The sequence below is a fragment of the Saccoglossus kowalevskii genome, chromosome 6 (genome assembly GCF_978046115.1).
Source record: "Saccoglossus kowalevskii chromosome 6, keSacKowa6.1, whole genome shotgun sequence".
Classification (NCBI taxonomy): Eukaryota; Metazoa; Hemichordata; class Enteropneusta; family Harrimaniidae; genus Saccoglossus; species Saccoglossus kowalevskii.
The window spans coordinates 15,198,150-15,220,784 of record NC_140646.1 but is presented as its reverse complement, the minus strand read 5'-3'; the positions used below and the strand labels follow the sequence as shown (position 1 = coordinate 15,220,784).

Sequence of the window (22,635 nt, the reverse complement as noted above, 5' to 3'; positions counted from 1 at the left end):
ATTTCACGAATTGCTTCTTCCCATGAAGCACTGTTATTGCTTCAATAAAATGGAATTGTAGTAGACGAACACGTGGGCCGAAAGCGTGATTTATATTGACTCATTCACAGTTATCACAATAATTTCCTGGCGAAAATAAATCTTATTTCTGAATCACGTGATTTAAAAGCTACAAATATAAATAGAAATGCTCATCCCACTTGAAATCAAATCTGATGTCGATAGTACACAATTGGTTTTCATTTTCCAATCTAATTGAAATTTTATTACTTTTTTAAGAAAATTCTGTATTACTTTTTAAAAATCTCTAATACATACTTGTATATTTTCATCATAGATAAATAACATTGGTCTTAATATGAAGAAGTTACTCGACACAGCGTTTAAAGCTTATTAGAAGGCGAAGATAAAACCAATAAACCATTAAAATCACTAACTTAAAAAAATAAAATAATTTACTTGAGGGTAAATAATCTAATTATCTAATATTTCGTATCAATTATAGAAAAAAAATATAAATTCGGTGTCATTTTTTATATAAAAGTCTATTAAGTCATGAATCAATATATATTTCATTTGATCATGAAGCTCTGATATATGCGTGAAGTCATTATCTTTGGTAATGACTGGCATAATACATTATAACTGTATGAACATAATAATTTGCATAATGACCAATCCAATTGGCAATTACATAATTGAAACTGAATGAATGTAATGTTTTTTTACATACAATCTGCATAATAATCGATCTAATTGATTTGTTATACTTAGTACTGAATGTACATAAAGTTCTAGCTTTATAATCAGTGTATTGTTGATTTGTGCTGAATGAATATGATGTCCTGGATATAATTTGTGTGATATTCAATCAAATTAGTTTTTAGGAATGTTATGTTCATGCTGCCGATGGATCGATGAATCTATATCGACGGATCCATTTATTATTCACACGTTAACATTGAATTGACTTGTTCTACACATAATCTGCACAGTCGTCTATCCTACTGGTATATATCGGTTAAAACTAAATAGACATAATGCCACACACATATGTGTTGTTGTATAAAATGTTGAAAGTATTACCCTGTCTACTGATAAGGTTGGAATTAGTTCTGAAAAGTTTGATGATTCAACAGAGGGCGCTAACTCAACAGTGTACTGACGTAGGTGTCTGCCTACCCTGGCGAGTTGGCCTTCGATTAAATGGTACGTTCTATAGAGACATATGCTTTAATTAATAAAAGTTGATTAGTATTGACTGGTAGCATGAAATAGCATGTCGGGAATTTTTGAAACCCGACCTTGTGCTCTAATCGGGTATTTTGAAACGTTAAGGGTAGTTTCATATTTACTTGAAGTTTTGGCACTTTCGAAATTCAACTTTGAACTCAATGACACATTTGCCATTTTTGATTTTTCGCTCTGAATGCTTGCAAATGTTTGGCACATTTGTACGGTTGGTATTTAATATTTTCATTAATGTCTACTTGTTGAGCACTGCTAAGTGTTACGTAATATTAGTGTTGATACCGACATTTATAAATTTCTTTAGAATGGCCTTGCAAAAGTATACCGCACCTTTACCGTGATTAGCTTCATATTATTAATCAATCCAAATTTACATATGTGAAAAAAAAATAAAGACAAAAAGATGTTTACATTCAAACCAGTTAGTGATGAATGAACCTATTATGTCCAAAAAATCTTTATTTCATTTCATTTGTTATGTACATGCTTCTACTGATATAATTAGATATGTTGACATATATATATAAAAGCAGAAATATAGTGTATTTTCTCGCCTGTGTTTTGTGTTTCAATTTCGAATGCACAAAAGACTCGCGGACTTAAATAAATTAAATGATAATTGAAAATCTAATGGAGCATTCTTTTTTGCTTTATGTGACTTTATCTACTGATAATTATCCATGAAAATGCGTGTACCACCTTTCCCGTATAATATTTTATTTGGTTTGGTGAAAAGTTAATGTATGAGTATTTTGGGGAGGTTTTGCACTTATTTGAGGTTCAGTAGTGAATGTCCAGAGTGCCATCATGATAGATAAGCATTTCATTGACTACTATGTTTATAGTCAAACACTTTACTGGTATTATACGACAAATCACATTCAATAACAAACATTTTTTATAGCATAACTCATAAATACCTAAAGTTATCAACTTTGGATTTTTAACATGATGTGTATATATCGGTCGCTGTAATAGTGCTTCCAGTTACAGGGAAAGAGAACAATGTTTCTAAAAAATATTACCTTCGATAGAAAACATGTTCACAACAACATAATCTTCAACAAAAATCTAGCTAAAATGAGGAATAATAGCAAGATTTTCTTGAGATGAGTTGAGTAATTTGCATTACCATCACATCTTCTATACATACAATGGGAGCAGGCGCCACCCTGGCCATTTTCCACGACTGTCGCGTGATGCGAACCCAGCGTGGCTGGTTCTCTATGGTTGAGGTGCACGTTAAAATTCGCTTCAAAACTCCGACAATTCTAATAATGAAGAAAGTATAATTTGAATATGTTTCAATTCCCGATGATGAACCGTGGGACGAATGATATAGCAACACACGCAAAAACGCGCTTGTTGAACAATGTGTACACGCGAGCTTCCGAAGCGTTACATACACCCGGACAACTGCCTAATAACACTTTGAATGGGCAGATAAAGGCATTTAATTGTTTCAGAGTTCCCTTAACGGTTTGCGGGGTCATTGCAAAAATGAATAAAAGCCAGAAGAAATCAGCCTATATTAGCACATTGTCAAATGAGCTGTCTGTAAAATGTTAAAAAACAGTGTGCAAAGCTGGAAAAAGCGATTGAAACGTTGGCAAAGTTGCTTGTATATTTGACCTGAGTCATTGTCATGCAAACCCCTCAGTTAACTTGCACGAACATTAACTAAATGTATAGAAAATGACCCATATTAAGCAGACTATCACAACAGCAATCCAAAAAACGAACGACAAACCGCTTACAAAGTTGCAAAAAACGATTGCAAAAATGGTAGATTCATCTTGAAATGTGACCTATGATATTGTATTGACAGGAGCCATAGTAAAAAACTGCAGTCAAAAGTTTGTAGATGTATTTGTATATTTGACCTAAATTGTTGGTATATTAAATTCCGCTGTTGTAAAATCGAAAAAAATAATAAAAGCCAGATAAGAGCAGCCCAAATTAGCACATTGAACATGAGCTGAGTGTTAAATGTTAAAAAAACAGTGTGCAAAGTTGGAAAAAGCGATTGAAATGTCCGCGAAGTTGCTTGTATATTTTACCTGAGTCATTGCCATGGCAACCCCGCAGTTAACTTGCGAAAACATTAACTAAATGTATAGAAAATGCCCCATATTAAACACATTATCGCAACAGCGAACCAAAGAACGGACGACAAACCACTTACAAAGTTGCAAAAAGCGATAGCAAAGTTGGTAGATTTATTTGGGAATGTGACCTATGATATTGTATTGGCAGGAGCCGTAGTGAAAAGTTCGAAATTCGTAAATTGCAGTTACATTACCGTTCTGTCCCTCGACGCATTTAGAAGTCAAAGGTCAATTCAAAAAGTTACTTATGCTAACAATATCAATTTTAAAACATTTCCAAACGTTAAATTCGGATCAATTTCAAATTAATAATACAGCAGTGTGATATGTGTTCGACCGAGCGTGGTTGGTACTTGCATGGGGACTGCCTGAGTAAACCAGTTGGTGGAAATCACACACATTGAAAAGATATGAGGCCAAAGCTTGGTATCCATAGTAGAGCTCTAGAAACCGAGAACATTTCCTTCGCTGTCAACGTTTAATACATTTATTTCCAGTCAAAGGCATCCACCATCAGTAGTGAGGGACGTGGCACAATTTGGCAATAGATACACGGGCGAGGAACGTTGAAATTGGGTGTGGTCGATGATGACACAGACATAGCAAAACTGATAGATGTGGCTGTATCTATGGGTAACGAAACTGCCGGTAGGTTTCACTGTTATATTCGTTTCAGAACGGCGAAAAACTATGGTGTGCGAATGACATTTGTTTTGTTTTGTTTTGTTTTGTTTTTCGTTTTTTTTTTTGTTTTTTTTTCAAATGATCAAGTTTGTTCGCGAAAATTGTAGTTAATAAATCGGGCAAACATTGCATCAAAGTTTTGTTTCATAATTAATTTCAATTTATTTGGTCCATTATTTCTACCGTGCTTAAGATTATTTCATTTCAATATGGAGTAATGCACATCTTTTTTTCCAGAAATAATTGTGGAAATCAATGCAGATTCATTTTTTTCTGTCAAAACCTTAAGTTTGTTCTCGAGTAAAACGAGTTAATACATTTAGGCAAACATTACATCATTGTTTTATAAGCGTTACATAATTAAACCCCATAAATATAATCCTTGTTGTATCCCACTCATAATCATTGTTTTAATTCCGTCGTAATTCCCCCCAACAGAATGACACTCCTTCCATTAACTAATTCGCTCACTTTAATGTCTAGTTTCATTTTGTTTACTCATTGCTGGTCCAAGGGGGTTACACAGAGATACACTGGCAGCTATTAAGAGAAATTTCAACCAGCACATCAATGTGATATTTGACAAAATGGAGAAAGAAGTTACTCGGAAACAGCAGACACAATACAAAGAATTTCAAAACTATAAAATCAGAAGTATTATTCCCTAAATGTTGCACACATTTAAATTTGTGAAATAATTGTTTACTTCAAATTTTATCGTATTGTTCTTTTGCTGTTAGCCTATGTAATTATGTGACATTGACATTGAATGCATGTTGCTGAATTAGCGTACTTTGAAACTACCAAACAATGTTTTGCGAACAAATTGCAAACTTGGCATTGTAGTTATTGCTCAATCAGTTGCTTTACATGAATACGCATGATTTGTGATTATTTTAAATATATTGAAATTGAAAAGTCTTTACTTAAAAAATAAGTTGGTAGCAAATATCAGTTTTGCAAATACTGACATTTGTAATGGTCATCGAATGTATAAAGATGCAACTCGACAAATAAGCCTTGCCGCTGTGGTGGAGAATCAAGGTCATGATGCGTAGAGGTTGAAGTGCAACCGCGTTGGGGACAAGGACAATATTATTATTTGGATTCACCTGGTTCAGCCTTAAAGCACCACGAGGTGATACCCTTCTTCTTTTTTCATCTCCACTAGAGAAGACACACATAAAAGGGTTTGATCATTTGAAAATGTTTATGGATTTGGAAAAATATCAATTAGTTGATAGAGTACATGGAGAAAACGTATAAACGTGTATGTCATCCAGTGTACATAAAGTCAGCAAATTCAGATTACAATATCTTATAGTGAAATCTGACGACAGTGGTGTTGATAACCAATGCAATGATAGTGTTAATGATAGTGATAAGGAATGCATCTATCATTAAATGTTGGCCACCGTAGCAGTTCCACCTTAAAACTTGTTAGAGTATGAAAACAATGTATCCACTCCCATCCTCAGAAACTCTCTCTTCAATATACCATAGATGTAATTGGCCGCTAAGATGCAAATTGTCGCTAATATGCAAATGGCCGCTAAGATGCAAATGGCCGCTAAGATGCAAATTACTGCTAAGATGCAAATTGCCGCTAAGATGCAAATAACTGCTAAGATGCAAATAACTACTAAAATGCAAATAGGAACTAATATGCAAATGGTCGCTAAGATGCAAATAGCTGCTAAGATGCAAATGGCCACTAAAATACAAATGGTCACTAAGATGCAAATGGTCGCTAAAATGAAAATAGCTGCGGAGATGTAAATGGCCGCTAAGATGCAAATGGCCACTAAGATGCAAATAACTACTAAAATGCAAATAGTCGCTAATATACAAATGGTCGCTAAGATGCAAATGGCCACTAAGATACAAATAGATGCTAAGATGCAAATGGTCGCTAAGATGCAAATATCTGCTAAGATGCAAATAGCTGCTGAGATGCAAATAAATACTAAAATGCAAATAGTCGCTAATATGCAAATGGCATCTAAGATGCAAATGGCTGCTAAGTGGCAAATGGTGGATAAATAACAAATAGTGGATGAGTTGTAAAAATGGCTGCTAAGAGGCAAATGGTAGATACATTACCAGTGGTGGACAAGTTTCAAATGGCCGCTAAGATTCAAATGATCTCTAAGATGCAAATAGTGGATAAATTACAAATGGTTGCTAAAATGCAAATGGTCGCTGAGATGCAAATAGCTGCTAAGATGCAAATGGTGGATAAGTTGCAAATAGCCACTAAAATACAAATAGTCGCTAATATGCAAATGGCGCTAAGATGCAAATATTGGATACATTACAAATGACCACTAATATGCAAATGGTCACTAAGATGCAAATGGTGGATAAGTTGCAAATAGCCGCTAGGATTCAAATAACTACAAAATGTACTAAAATGCAAATAGTCGCTAATATGCAAATGGCGCTAAGATGCAAATGGTCGCTAAAATACAAATGGTCGCTAAGATGCAAATGGTCGCCAAGATGCAAAAAGACGCTAAGATGCAAAAGGACGCTAAGATGCAAATGGTTGCTAAGACGCAAATGGTCGCTAAGACGCAAATGACTGCTAAGATGCAAATGATTGCTAAGATCTCGTTGAGAGCGACAGTGTTTCATTCTCTCATCACCTTGTTCACTGTTCTGAATACCATGGTCACTATCATAAAGTGTTATGAATCTCTCTGATATATCGGCAGCTATTTGAATATACTTTAAACAATTTACTCAAGCCTCCAAAAAAAACATTTTTTTGAATTTCAAAAGGCAGAAAAAACTTCCAGTGTGCTGAGCTCCAGTGTGCTGAGAGAAGAGAAGGTACGCAAGAGAAATAAGGAATTATTCAAAATTAATTCAAAATTTAAATAGCCTGGAGTCTAATTTAAGTCTGTCATTTGAGATGCACAATGTGAAAACTATGTGACTCACAGCATTGAAGTTAATGATGTACACAGAAAATTGTTATTAAAACAAAATGAATACATTTGAATGTACATACATGTTCAACAATTTTAATTTTAACTTGATTTTTTGAAATTTCATGCAAATTAGGTACAAAATATGCATAGGTTTCAACTCTAAACTAGGTTTCATTGAAATATGACTGGTGGAACTTGAATTGGATAATTATTCACAGTTTCAACCCTAAACTAATCACTTATATGGATTACCTCCAGAACACATATATATCAGGTTTAAATCTAATGAGTCGTTATTGAGATATCTATAGAAAGCATAAAATAAGTTAATTTATGCAAATTAGACATTCATTTTAGTTTCCTTAAAATGAAATGATTGGTTCCCATAATGTCAGTAGAAAATTATGCAAATCAGGTTTATTAGTAAGCCAGTTTCAATACGAAATTACTAGTAGTTCACGTTGTGCTCATACACCTATAATGTATCAAATATTATTGAAATGCAATACTTAGTTTTAGATATATGGTGGGAAAGTTGCAAAATTGCTTAATTATTATGCAAATTACATAATTAGTATGCACAGATTTTAACCTGGCCCACAGCATTGGTTATAGGATAATGGTGTAAACATACATACACACACAGTACAAACACAAAGACTCACATTTTGTGCTTCACTTGGGATTTTTTGACAGGGGAGTAAAACTGATGTTGTGTAGTTATCTTGTAAAGAATACTTTATGTAGCTGTTATGTACACGGGGGTTAGCAGTGTAAAAACAATTCCCTGGAGACTTAAAAGATATAGCCAGTGAATACAATGGTATATTCTGAATACATCTCACCTGTCCTACTTTAGTTTATTGTACGTTAACATTGACTTGTTCTACACATAATATGCACAGTCGTTTATCCAACTGGTATATATCGGTTAAAACTAAATAGACATAATACCACACACATACTACTAATACAGATACAGAATTAGTTCAGAAAAGTTTGATGATTCAACAGAGGGCGCTAACTCAGGAGTATACTGACATAGGTGTCAGTCTACCCTGGCGAGTTAGCATTGGATTAAATGGTACGTTCTACATAGACATATGCTTTAATTAATAAAAGTTTATAAGTATTGATTGCTAGCATGAAATAGCATGTCGGGAATTTTTGAAACTCGACTTTGTGCTCTAATCGGGCATCAACCCACAAAATTCAGACAAAGAAATGTTTACATTCTAACCAGTTAGTGATGAATAGACCTATTATGTCCATCAAATCTTTATTTCATTTCATTTGTTATGTACATGCTTGTACCGATACAATATAATACTAATATAATATAATAACACTAGTTTCGTTATACCGCCCCCGGCGGTGATAGTATCATATCAATGGAGTAGCGTACAGTAGCATGACCTGCATAGCGGGCACCAGGAACTTAATTTTTGATTTGTCACAAACAGGTGTCGTGTATCTGTGACATACATTTATACCGTTAATACAAATACAACAATAATAGACGCTCAACCTAAAACGCACTTAAAAACAATAAACCACAGCCACGCAAATCGAGTGGTAGTGCGTCTACACTGTACAATGGATGATCTACAATCTAAACCAAAGCAATACGTGAAGTATGTGGACAATGTGGCAGTACTTGTCATGAACGACGGCGAAAATCGCCTCAACTTAGACGCAGTGTCTGGTATTCTCAGGTGTTTGGACGAGATCGAAAGGTAAGCACATAATCACTAATACTGTAAAGGGGGTAATTATTCACTGGGTTTTAATTTAGCTTATTTCGCTGACTGGAAAATGTGCTAAATTAAAACCCAGTGAATATGTAAAATTTAGCATAGAACACATTATCTAAATGACGAAACCGTGAATTTAAAACCCACTGAATATGCCTGAAATGGTAAATCAGTGAAATTTAAACCCAGTGAAAATTAGCCATTCTACAGTATGTCTTACCGCAGACCACTAAGACTATTTAGTGGTCTGAGGTCTCACCCAGGCGCTGGGCTTCCTGAACTTACAATGGCTGTTATCTCTCGGAGGCTATTTCAATCCATGGAAAATGTAATTATCTAATGAGACGTGATACTAATATTTCTAAGTCATATGAAGCACTGAATTCATTCAGAAAAAAACAATCAATTTAAAATTGTATAATAAAAGTTTGTTGACCCGAAGATAATCGGCTTTTGACCTATGAGCGATGACGATCACGTTACGACTCACAATCATGTCCACAGAGTAGCACTCATCACATTGCTAACAGTTTATCGTGATCTTTCCTGTGACTACTGTGACGGGTCCTCGAAATATAGCAGAATTTCGATTAAATGAGCGTCTTGGTTCCAGTTATGTTTTGCAATGACACACTGACATTAGAGTGGTAGATCTATTTCCGCCCGGTCGCGTTAAAAATAGTATACCAGCCCACACCATAATGGCTTACCTAGAAACATTAAAGGGCGGTGGTAGTAGTCGCGCCACGCATGTGCGAGATATGGGTCTCATTTGAACAAATATGGCGGTTTTGAATGTACTAGTATGTTAGGCCACAGGCATGTTGGTACAACAAAGACGCCCATATACACGTGGAACTTACTGTATATACATAATTACAAACTTGTGTATACCTTGTTTAAAACTGTCATGTATCATATATTAGATCAGATGCAAAAGCATTGGTGACCACTGGTACCGGTCGATTTTATTCCAATGGGTTGGACTTAAAATGGATGTCACAGCAAAATGAGACTGTTCGTGCAGACTTTATGAAGTCATTTCGATTGTTCCAAAGACGTCTACTAAATTTTCCGATGCCAACAATTGCTGCCATCAATGGTAAGTACAGTTCAGCTTTGTCAGACATGTGCTTTATTCGTCCAACATTACGGACATTGTACCACTAATTTACTTGGACGGTAGATTGATTTAAATCGTGGTGGATAGTGCATACATCGTCGTTAATTACGATTTACTGTAATGTAAATCAAGCGGGAATGATTGTACAATCATTTGTCATTTACATTAAACAAATCTCTCTTTGTTATTGAAAGCCGACTACAAATCCACCTGATAGCGACGATGTGAACAGTCTTACTTTCACCCACTACGTCACAGAAAGGTGCTGCATTGCGTATCAATATACTAGTATATAAAAGAAATATTCTCGCATAACTGTTTTCGGGATGTGTGTACACTTATATTTGATTTTGCACTGCTGCTAGTGTCATTTGAGTGCATGCTCACTTATTTCAATATGCTATATAATTGATGAATTTCATAAGGAACTGTGACGTTCATTAACTTAACATGGTCGGCGATAGTTGTTGCGCCCTCGCTGACAGATTCACTCCTTATGATCGAAAACATGCTTACAGCAACATCATCCTCAAATAAAATCTATCTAAATAAAAGAGAAAAAAGGGATTGTTTTCTTGAGATGACTTGGGTAATTAAAATTTGAATTACCATTATATTCTTCTATGGATTGACTGATTGCGCTGCTACAGGCCATGCAATGGGAGCAGGCGCCACCCTGACCATTTTTCACGACCGTCGTGTGATGCGAACCCAACGTGGCTGGTTTTGTATGGTTGAGGTGCACGTTAAAAAACGACTCGGAACTCCGACAATTCTAATTATGAAGTAAGTATCATTTGAATATGTCTCAATTCTCGACAATGAACCGAGCTTCCAAAACGTAACACACACCCGGACAACTGCTTAATAACACATTATTGGCCAGATAAAAGTATTTCTATTTTTTCTAGAGTTTCATGAATAATATTCCCGTATCGGTTTGCGGGGTCGCTAATTTTGATGAGGAAACCGCCTTACTTAATTAAAAGCTCTAGAAAGAAACCGAGAACAGTTCGCTTCACTGTCAACGTTACAATACATTTGTTTCCAGTCAAAGGTATCCACCATCAGTGGTGAGGGACGTGGCACAATTTGGCAATAGATATACGGGCGAGGAACTTCTGAAATTAGGTATGATCGATGACGTAACAGACATAGAAAAACTGATAGATGTGGTTGTATCTATGGGGGACGAAAGCGCCGGTAGGTGACAGTATTAACTTCATTTAAGAACATTTTTTTTTTTTTTTTTTTTTCAAAACCTTATGTTTCTTCGCAAAAATCCGAGTTAATAAGTATGGGCAAATATTGCATCAAAGATACATTTTCAGATTTGTCTGCTCTCAAAACCTTAAGTTTGTTTGCGAGTATCCGAGTTAATAAATTGAAACAAACATTATACAAGGGACGTTCAATAAGTAATGCCCCTGACCCATTTCCCATAGCAGGAGATTAATAAAACTTGGCACAGTTATTAGTCTCTCTCTACATAGGAACCACAGTTCTGGACACCTTTTTTGTAGAACACACCAGGTTGGTCCTTCAACCACGTCGTAACTTCAGAAATCAAGGCTGCATCCAGTCATCTGGGAAACGCTTTCCTTTCAAAAACAACTTCATGGCTGAGAAAAGATGAAAGTCATGAAATTTCATCAAAAGTGAAGCGTAATAGGCTCCTGTGATTGTCGTACCCTTTGCCAGGAAATCTGTCATCACTACTCCGTCCTGGTCCCAGCAGACTGTGAGCATGCATTGCCAGCGGAGGGCTGCACCCTTGCCTTATTTGGAGGTGGTGAGTCCAAGTGCTTCCACTGCATTGACTGGGCTCTGGTCTCTGGATCATAGTGATGAACCCGAGTTTCATCATGTGTAATCAGTCTTTTGAAAAACTTTGACCCATCTTCTTGGCACATCTCCAAATTCATCCTCGAGCAGCCGACGCGTGCTTGCATCTCGAAAGGTGTGAGCAACCTGGGAATCCATCTGGCAGACACCTTATGCATATGCAAATGGTCATGAATGATAGTTTCCGCAGATCCTGTACTAATCTTGACCTCTTGGACTATTTGTCGAACAGTAATGCGTTGATCTTCCAAAATAGCTGCCTCAACCCGACAGACAGATGCCTCATCAATGGCAGAAGAGGGACGACCAGCTCTGGGAACTGTTTCCACTTCCAGCTGTTGACTTCCTTCCATGTTTGAATTCACGATGCCAGCGTTTTATAAGGTCATATGATGGGGGATAATCACCATAAGTTTCTTTCATTTCATCAAAAGTCTCCTTTGGTGGGCGTCCTTTCAAATACAAAAACCGGATCACTGCGTGACACTCAACTGGCTCCATTTCACACCTGACTCAGTTCAAACACCTGTAAATCAGAAACCACAATTACTTCTGAGCTGTTTTTTGCAACATAACCCATATAACTGTGAATCATTACACATGTAAAATTTAATCTAGACCAAACAACTGAAAGTGGGTCAGGGGCATTACTTATTTAACGCCCCTCGTATCATTGTTTAAAAAGCGTTGCACCTCCTCCTAAATCAATTGTAAATGCCCCCATCTAGATAAATATATGTGTGGAGGGGCATATAAAATTGGGAGCGATAAAGTAAAATTGTGTACATATACGCAGTATTACAATGCTTTTCCTTTTAACATATTTCATGACATTTGTTATTAATCGAAAAATGTCGGGTGACCCATTTTTTTTCATTTTCTTTGCCCGAACGGCCCTCAATGAACTCATAATAACGAAAGTAAATAAATGACATAGCTTTCAATTCAGTCGATAATCCTCCGGCAGAATAACTCTCCTTCCATTCACTAATTCGCTCATTTTAATGTCTAGTGTCATTTCGTTTGCTCATTGCAGGGCCAAGAGGGTTACACAGAGATACACTGGCAGCTATTAAGAGAAACTTCAACCGGCACATCAATGCGATATTTGACAAAATTGACAAAGAAAGTTACCAAGAAAGAGCTGACAGCATACAAAAAAGCTCAAAACTATAAAATCAGAAATATTATGCCATCAAATGGGATGACATTCCCCCAATGTTGCATACATTTAAATGTGTGAAATAATTGTTTTCTTCAAATTGTACCCGGATTATATCGTATTGTTCATTTGCGGCTAGCCTATGTAATTATGTGAATATATCAAATGCGATATGGCAAATTTAAGACAAAGCTAATCTTGTTTTGTTCTTACGCTTGAATTGACATTGAATGCATATGTTGCGTACTTTGAAACTACCCAACAATATTTTGCAAACAAATTGCAAACTTGGCATATTAGTCAGTTGATTTACATGAATAAGAATGATTTGTGATTATTTCAAATAAATTGAAGTTGAAAAGTTTTTACAAACAAGCTGCTATTGGTCAAATGCTTGCATATTTATTTGTGATCGAGTATATAAACATTAAACACAATATTCGAACTAGCAACTCGGCAAATACGCCTCGCCACTGTGACGGAGAACCAGAGTCATGATGCGGAAGTTCATCGGCGTTGGGGACAAGGACAATATTATTATTTGGATTCACCTAGTTCAGCCTTAAAGCACCACGAGGTGATATCCAAATTTAGTTCTTTTTTTTTTCATCTCCACTAGAGGAGACGCACATGTACAAAACGTTCAAGATCTGTTTTCATCTCAATCACCATATTTAATTTATTTGTAGCAATTTCGAAATCTGCATTATATCTAATCACATCAGGAAAAACAGCCGCGGAAACGATGATTACGTATTTACATGATTCAATGATTTAAATAAATCAAAATTAATGTACAAGGTAGTTAGACCATTAATAACGCAAGTTGGAGGATTAAACAGTTCATTTCTATTCTAACGACAATATAGGATACACGGAGTACCAACCCTAAACTAATCACTTCTATGGATTACCTCCAGAACACCTATATATCAGGTTTAAATCTAATGAGTCGTTATTGAGATATCTATAGAAGGCATAAAATAAGTTAAATTATGCAAATTGGACAATTATTATAGACAGATTTCCACCAAAAACTAAACAGTCCTTAGGATATCCCAGGGTACTTGGGTTCCTTAAAGTGCAGTGATTGGTTCACATAAAGTCAGTGGAAAATTGTGCAAATCAGGTTTATTATTATGCCCGTTTCAATATGAAAATAGTTCACATTGCATTGAAATGCAATACTTAGTTATAGTTATAATGATGGAAAAGTTGCAAAATTGGTTAACTATTATGCACAGATGTTAACCCAAACTTATGAGGTCTGTGACACCCACAGCATCTATGTATTTAGTTTCTTTGAAGTGTGATCATTGGTGTTTGGGACAGACACACACACACAGACACACGCACGCAGTGTAATCACGCATATGGAAGTCAAAAATTGTATAACAGTGACAATTACACTTAGGATATTTTGATGGAAAAGTAAAACTGAAGTTTAGAATAGAAAAGTTGTGATGTTTAGTTTACTTGCAGAGAATGCTAGTAGCTGTCATGTGCACAGGGAGGTAAGTGCAGTGAAATGGTTTTGTGGAGACCTAAAAGATATAGCCTGTAACACAATCGTATATTCTTGATATTTTATTTTATAATTAATATTTTAATTTTACTTTGCTCAAAAATAGAACTAATACTTTAGTAGTTAAATCTAAGTGGTATGAAATTATATATTTTACAGTAGACCACCCTTATTTAAATCTCCATAACTACAGCACACTCACAATTCAATTCATTTGGTGTCACTATAAAACACTACGAACCTTCTCAAGACTAATTACCGAAAATCATTTGACATTCAGAAAAAGTCATCTGCGCACGCGTGGGAATTGAGTCCCAAGCAATGATAACAACACACGCTAAAAATGCAAAGGCTCATGGGTAGACGTTTGTTTGTAAACAATGACACGCTATGGCCATCTGACACATGCGCAGGTGACGATCCCCCGCTTTAATTTGCTTCAAACAAATTATTCCATAATAACTTTGACATCTTTGTGCCGTGCATACAAAACACCATCTATATTTTAGACTTGAAGGCTTTGTAAGAGTCACTTTCAATAAACTTGTCGATAGAATTCTTGTGAATATCCTGCTTCATAATTTGTAGCATGCTTCGATCAAATCCGTTCTTTCCTGATATAAAGAAAAAAAAATAAGAAATTTTATTGGAACCAGAAATCCTTGGATGTTCAGGTTTCCTACTGGTATTGCTTCCTGTTGTATCATCCCTGATTTTCTTTACATATATGAACATAATATTTTACCCTGCCCAACCTGTAGCTTATTGAATTTTAATTTAATATGACGTCATATGATTTATGTACTTCGTTTGAATGAATATATGGGGTGAGGGCAGAAATATTAGAAGAAAAAGCAAAATAAAGAATGCCGAACTATGTGAATGTTTCAGTAGGTTCCGTCTGAGCAGCCACAAACTAAAAACTGAAACAGGGAGGTATACCAAACGAAAAACCGAAATAGGAAAAAGAATTTGCGCATTGTGTTTAAATAATAAAGAAGAAGATAAGTACCATGTTATTACTAAATTCCCCTTTTATGAAAATTCTCAAATAACACTATTTAAAGAGACTACATTATAAACTTTATAAATATGAGTGACTACAACAAATTTATAAAATTAATGGGTGATACAAACCTGAATGTACAAATACCAGTTGCCCAATTTATTAAAAATAACACAAACCTCAGACAGCAACTCTTTCTGGCAAATTAACATAATATTAGTATTTTTTTTTAAACATTTTTTCCATTCCTTTTTTATGTTTGATTGACTAATATAACTTTTTTTTTCTTATTAATCGCCAGTTTTTTCAATAGTAGTTTTTTTTAAATCATTTTCGTGCTTTGGATAGTAAATTTTGTAGAATTTGTATGTTTTAAATTCATATTCTACATAGTAGTTAGTGCAACCATTTCAAATCCTTCTGAGGAATTTTAAGTGTTTCAAAAAACATTACAAACATTACATTATATTTTGTGGGATAGCATTGATAATGCAGTCCATGTGTTCTTTTTACCAATAGTCAATCTCAATGTTGAGTACAAGTCACTTATAAGTATACATGTCTACCAAAATCTCCAAGCATTATCTGTGTGCATTGAACAAAATGTACTGTTTTCCAAAGAGCTGGCGTGGATGTGAAAAAAAATGGCCTCCAGTTAGAAAAATAAAATATGAGGTGCACCTGTAACCCAGTGTGCATGATCATGATACAAAATTTGAATGAAATCACACTGTCTATCTCAAAGAAAGGAGGCCAGACAAATTTAGACAAAATGGCAGTCAATTCAACAAATTTGACTAAGTCACATAACATCACAACCTACTGTTTTGCCAATCAGCATATTTACTTGTATGCATGATACTAAAAGAAATATCTCAAAAAAATTATAACATTGCGCCAGCAACCCAATCTATGACGTGCACCAGTAACCCAATCTATGACGTGCACCAGTAACCCAATCTATGACGTGCACCAGTAACCCAATCTATGACGTGCACCAGTAACCCAATCTATGACGTGCACCAGTATCCATATTTGAAAATCATATTTGCATATGTAAGTCATCATACATGATTTTTGTGTTAAGTTTGAATGAGATCAGACAAAACATGTCTGAGAAATGGAGCTGGATGATGGACAGAATCCAAACAAATTGAGTAGTCCTTGATTCAGTTTAGGACTTTGTCTGAAACTGAAAACAAGAACAAATTTGTCTTGCAGATGAGGATAAAATATTCAATTGCCTTCCCCCATTTTCAAATGGTTATAACAACATATGAACAGGGAGTAAGCTCAGTCAAAATCAGTGATCTAATTTTATTTTCATTATATCTATACGTACCAAGACACGCTCTAGCCTTGCGGGTTGCCACCTCAATCAGCTCACTTTGAACACTGATGCCATCGATAATTTTGTTTTGTACTAACTCCTCTGCCGTGTATCGCTTTCCAAATATCAACATATCCCTGGCTATAGCTGGTGATGGAAGCTTTGATCTGTAAAATAATTAAAGAAAGTAAAACTCAACATAGGATACATGTCAAATATATTGCTTGTATGCACACAAATTTGAATACATGCTTCACAGTGACTGGTCCTTAATTTATTAGACCTCAGCTTAATATTATGTATATTGAAATGGCCAACAAAAATGGAAATAATCAATACATTCAATTTCATGAAAATTATAGTTTTGTGACCAAATATGGTTTTATATATATGTTCATACCAATTTCAAACAGAGAACAAGTGAGAATGTTACAAAGAAACTATATTGTCATAAATTGCCATTTTATGAAATTCTCAAAGAGATGTGATAAAAATAATGCAACTCGAACTTGAAAGACATTGACAACATCGCCCTCTAGTGGCATGATATATTTTGTTTCTGTTGCGATACTTACAATAAGAAATTAGCCATAGCATCCTTGAATGCAAGGTTAATATGGATTTCTGGGAAGGACCACCATCCCTGCCGAGTTCGCATGATTTGATAATCATGAGTGAGAGCGAAAATCGCACCACCAGCAAAACAGTGACCTGTGGGAGATACAAAATGAATGTATATGATTAAGTAGCATTTGGTTTCAAGTTATGTGCAATGTTATTAATTATCAATTATTCCTGGAAATAAAAGAAAAAGTTTTGAGGAAATTTTTTTCAAAATCTATGCACATGTGTTTCTTTTATTCAATTCCAATTTTTTTTTGTCATTAAAACTATGCTTTCACTTGGATTATTCACACAAATTTAATTTTTTTACCTTTTTTCTTAATTTCTGACAAAAAAAAAACAATTTTACAATGCTGTGACACACAAATATTTAACTGATTTGTACAATAACAAGAAACATTTGAGCAGCAAACTTTTCCAATTATATAACCTTGCACAAAATAGAACACCAATTTTTAAAACTTATTTTTCAAAATTATGATCAAGATCTGTAGCCAGTAGCAAATGCATCTAATTGGTCTGATTAACTCTATTACATATGCTTAAATGTTATGCAAATCCCAATTGCTTGATTTATCTGATCTGTTTTGATGTAAACTGATATGAACAAGATTGTATAATGTCACATACTTACCGTTAATGGCAGCTATCGTTGGTATAGGAAACGTCATCAAACGGATCAACAATGCGTACAACTGGCCTATGAATTGAATTCCTTCTTCTAGGGATAAGCCTCCTAATTTATCCAAATCTAAACCATTACTGAAAAATTTGCCGATGCCAGATGTGATAAGGGCTTGTGCTGATGACCTATATAAATGGTAGAATAAGATAATTAGATCAAGTAGATTCTATCTATTTAAAGTATACTGATGACAGCACATTGCCGCTTTTTCACTGATGCGAGGGGGAATTCCAAATGACAAAACCAGAATTGATGATTGATGACACATCATTGACACAATCAAGAAACCTAATTCATAGAAAAAACAATTATTTTCCCCCGAAAAATGTTTGGTGACATCAGAACATATCGTAATTGTGAAAATAAGGCATGATTTTATTGATTTAATCGTACATAAATGACACAAGATGCCACCTGGAGTCCCCTAAAAATTGCTGGCCGCTGAACGATGGGGAACGTAACTATCGTACCTCCCTCCCACACTTGAAAATCAAACTAGGAAAGTTGCTGTGCCAGGTCTAACGCTGCTATCTATTACTGACCTACTCAAATTTCAATTTTTAATTTTTGACTCACAAAAATCACAAACCACTGTATGCTAGAGGGAACACTGACTTCTGGTTATATTAATGTAATAATATTATTAACTATGAATATACCTACTACTGTTTTTAATATACCAGGGTAGTTTAATAAGTGGTATCTTTATAGTCAAGACGACCAATGTTTAATTTTTTAAGCTTCACTGAACTTCAGATAATAGATGCAAATTAGAGTTAAGAAATTGTTAGAAATGAGATGTGTACATTTGTTATGTTTGCATATCGAATAAAATACCATTTTTATTTAACACTATGAAGCCAGACATAATTGCCTATCATGGTAGTTTGCAATCAGCTTGATAATGTTAGGTCATAACATTATTCAAAAATAAGACATTTTTGTCATCATATTCTGAAAATCTATTCAAATAACAAAATTTGTTTCTGAACTAATAAATTATATTAATTTTCGAATCAAATAATATTTTTTTAATTGTAGTAAAGTACCTAAAATGCATTTTATTATTCATAAGGTACCATTGTAGTTTGTTCATCATATCATTATGTTGTATACTGTATTCTGAATGAGTGGATGTATCTACTCTCTTATTATCTGAATTTAATGATGAGATGCATCTGTTTATGTATCACACCGTCCAAGCATTATCTGAATAAATAATACAATTCACAATTTTTGTAGTAATTCAGACCTGTAAAATATAGTATTCATTTAAAATAGATAGAACATGTCAGATTAACTGGTAGTACTGTAAAATCTGTATTAGGATCCGCGGTTTCTATTAAAATGGTACAATGCAACAGAGGGAACACAGCTGCTATTAGAGCATCTACACATATAAAAAGTAATGAAATTTGGTTCTCTATTGTTCAAAAAAAATGGGTGCGACTTCTATTAGGGATGCAGCTTCTAATATGGATTTAACAGTATAGTACAAACATTTGTTTATAATATGCGTCCATTCAGAGTTTTGAAGAACAATTTGAATTGTGAGGTAATACGATAGTATTATGCACATATGCAAAACAGGTAATTAAAGTAAAGGGTGCATGTTCTGCAGCTGCCTTGTGTAACAAATATTATCATATGTATGCTATGTATTGCCTCATTCATTGTCTCATGAAATGTCTTGTGACGTATCACGGCCTTAACTGGACAGCAATGTAAAGCATGGCTACTTAATAAACACCAATCAAAACTGAACATTCTGTGCATGGACGATATTCAGAAAGCCCTAGCTTAAGCAAATAAAAATTGTTGTCCAAATTTTTTTAATCAATGCAGATAACATTAAACTCAACTTATTGAGGATGTTTGACATCATACATGTGGCAAGCTGAATTGGACAAGCATGGTTCTTTTTCTTTTTTGCATGTGCTCATTACACACATTAGCTTTTCCCATTCAGGACATTTGATTTTCTTCAGATATGCTCCTAAAATTTCCATCTTAAATTCTGGATTATGCGACCTCCATTTTATTAATAACTCACTGTAACCAGTGTTTTTGCATAATGAAGGTATATTACCATAAAGGTCAACATAGTGTACTTATAGATTATTTCATTCAGACTGTGGAAATTATAATTCTGGGGAATTGTTTCATCGATTAAAATCAATAAATCTTTGTAGCTGTAATTGTTGTTGTTGGTATTTTAGAGCATTAATAAACAAGGCTAGTGGGGACATCCTTAGCAATATACAGATTCATTTATAATCCTTTAATATTAGAGAGACTGTGATGTAGGAGGGTCGGCAAGGGGTATTTTTGTAAGCTGTAATCAATTGTTTTTATTTTCGTAATAATGTAATTTAAATAAATAAAAAAGGTAAATTTGTAGACATGGGCAATTGGAAAAATGTAATCAGCTATTTTATTCGTCAGTAATTTTTACAAAGACCTTATTTTTTTGTAAGCGTAAAAAGCATTTTCCACATTAAATGTAGCAATTCGTACACAATTTCCAATTTGATTCTTAAACACAAATTATCAAATATATATAAAAATGTAAAATGTAATTAGGAATTTGCTTTATCTGTAAAGTGTAAAAACCTATTTTTTTACTGTAAATGGAACTTTCATATCATTTCCTGTAAAAAACGTTAAATGCCTTTTTTATTTCCTGTAACCTGTACCATCCACCCCCCCCCTTGCCACCTTCATGTAGTGTAAAGCCCCCCCCCCCCCTCACCCTATTATTTCTTATTACGCACTTCGGTACTAAAATCGATAAAAACTGTCGAAATGTTCTTGCATAGTATGATTTTGCACAAAATAAACTCAGCGAATGGAAAGAATGGTTATTAATGCAGACGCCCTGGGATTTTGATTTTTACATTTATAAGAAGTGGGTCGTTGAAATGGAGGTTTTCAAGGGCATTTCCAGCAGGATTTTGGGGATATGGTTAGAGTTAAATAACCTGTAGTATAGAGTATATAGAAAATAGGAAAGGTGTTCAACTCGAGATTTAGTTGTGTTTTTACCGCCGATCGAGTCGTTCGATAGCGCACAGAAACACTAATTTTTCTGCATTAACTGGCAATAAAATATCACACACAAAATCACGTAATTGGATAAACTGGAGTGTTGGTGAATGAACTGTGCATACTTGTCATAGTGATTAAGCTAACCGTTAAGTTTACATAACACTCACCTCTCGACTTCATCTAAACATTTATTTATTTCCCCAACTGTGTGTGGATTAAATCTATTTTCATCATTGTTCATCCATAGTATTGCTATATCATCCCGGAGCTCCACGGAATATCCCGGTGGCGGTGAACTGGGTCGAGCCATGTTAGTCGCTAAAAGGTCAAAGTGCATTGCGCTAGGTACAAAGTTCATCTTATACCAGGTTCACCAAAGTGCGTCTTCACCAACGCGATATCTGGCGTTTATTCGTCACTGTTATTACCTACAACTCCCCGTGAGAAAACTCGCATGTACGTAACGTTAAAGATACCGGTAGTTTTTCTTCTAAAATACCTAAATACTTGTTTTGTAGATAGACCATTTGGGTTAAATCGGCACTGTCGTTAGGAAAAAAAAACACTTTCAGTTGAAGAATTACCGATTTAAATAAAATTCAATAAAAATGTATTAAGTGCAGATATACTCTAGTGTGTACTATTCCAAGTTGTATGTCAAATTTGAGAATCAGTTCAAGTTTTTTTTTTTATTACTAAACTCTTCTCAAACAGCGCCACCTAAAGTTGATGATGCAACGTTTTGTAAATAACGTTTTGAAAATTTACAGGCTATTAAGGGAGGTGGTCGTCGCACAGCGCGTGTTCGAATTTAAGGTAGAAGCCTACACATAAATTAAAAAACCCAGAGTTTATTCATTTTGCAATAAACTGTACTCCAAGGCAATATAAGGATATTGACCTAAAAAAATATGCGAATCACCAGCCTTTTTTTCGAGAAATTTATGGTTGTATTTTAGTGGAAAGTCGTCATTTTGACACCATAACACTTTTACTACAGGTTCCTATGGCAGAGATATTTAAGCAATAACTAAAAGCTTAAATATACCATGGATTGTGTCACATTATAATCTAGTATCGGTAATTAGTCACCTGCAGTGTATACCACTTCAGATGCTATTGTTTTAAACAAAGAGTTAGTTAGGGCTTAGGTTGAGGACAGGTCGCCCAGCTGTACTATTAGTATGCAAATTTCTTTGTTTCTGTTTCCTCGTGGTGAGCACTGAAAGCAAATTCAAGTTAGTCTCACACAGAGCACAGTCCTGGAAGGTTGTTCTTAGGCAACCACTTGCTGGGGTCTTGTGACGAGTCAAGTTCTGCTTTTTGTATGGGGCGCTAGGGAAGTGGCTATATCTCTAGTATAAGCCTGGGCCAGCTTTGGAGCCTATGTGTTCAGATTTTCTGGCAGGAACTGTACAAAAAGGACAGTAGATTTAACTAGCTATTGTGAGTATTTAGGGCCAGCACGTCAGAGGTGTCTTGTCGTGTACGTACAACTCAATTGCTGTGCACCTGGGCTTTGTCACAAAAGGGACTGAATGCAAACTCATTGTA

At 34.9% G+C, this 22,635-nt stretch overlaps 2 protein-coding genes across 2 annotated transcripts; one reads left to right on the top strand and one right to left on the bottom strand.

Annotated features, from left to right (window-relative positions):
• Positions 1-8,416: 8,416 nt before the first annotated feature.
• LOC144356251 (uncharacterized) lies at positions 8,417-13,238 on the top strand. The gene is made up of 5 exons (XM_078011117.2): positions 8,417-8,715; positions 9,660-9,835; positions 10,507-10,642; positions 10,908-11,059; positions 12,738-13,238. Exons 1-5 carry the CDS (start codon positions 8,576-8,578, stop codon positions 12,875-12,877), a joined length of 744 nt encoding a protein of 247 aa, XP_077867243.2. The 5' UTR covers positions 8,417-8,575; the 3' UTR covers positions 12,878-13,238.
• Positions 13,239-14,435: 1,197 nt separating this feature from the next.
• Positions 14,436-21,518, bottom strand: LOC100370167 (uncharacterized). The gene is made up of 5 exons (XM_002737004.4): positions 21,249-21,518; positions 17,983-18,158; positions 17,300-17,435; positions 16,737-16,891; positions 14,436-15,002 (listed from the first exon to the last, which is right to left on the bottom strand). The coding sequence occupies exons 1-5, from the start codon at positions 21,437-21,439 to the stop codon at positions 14,887-14,889; spliced, it is 774 nt and encodes a 257-aa protein (XP_002737050.2). The 5' UTR covers positions 21,440-21,518; the 3' UTR covers positions 14,436-14,886.
• Between the last annotated feature and the right edge of the window lie 1,117 nt (positions 21,519-22,635).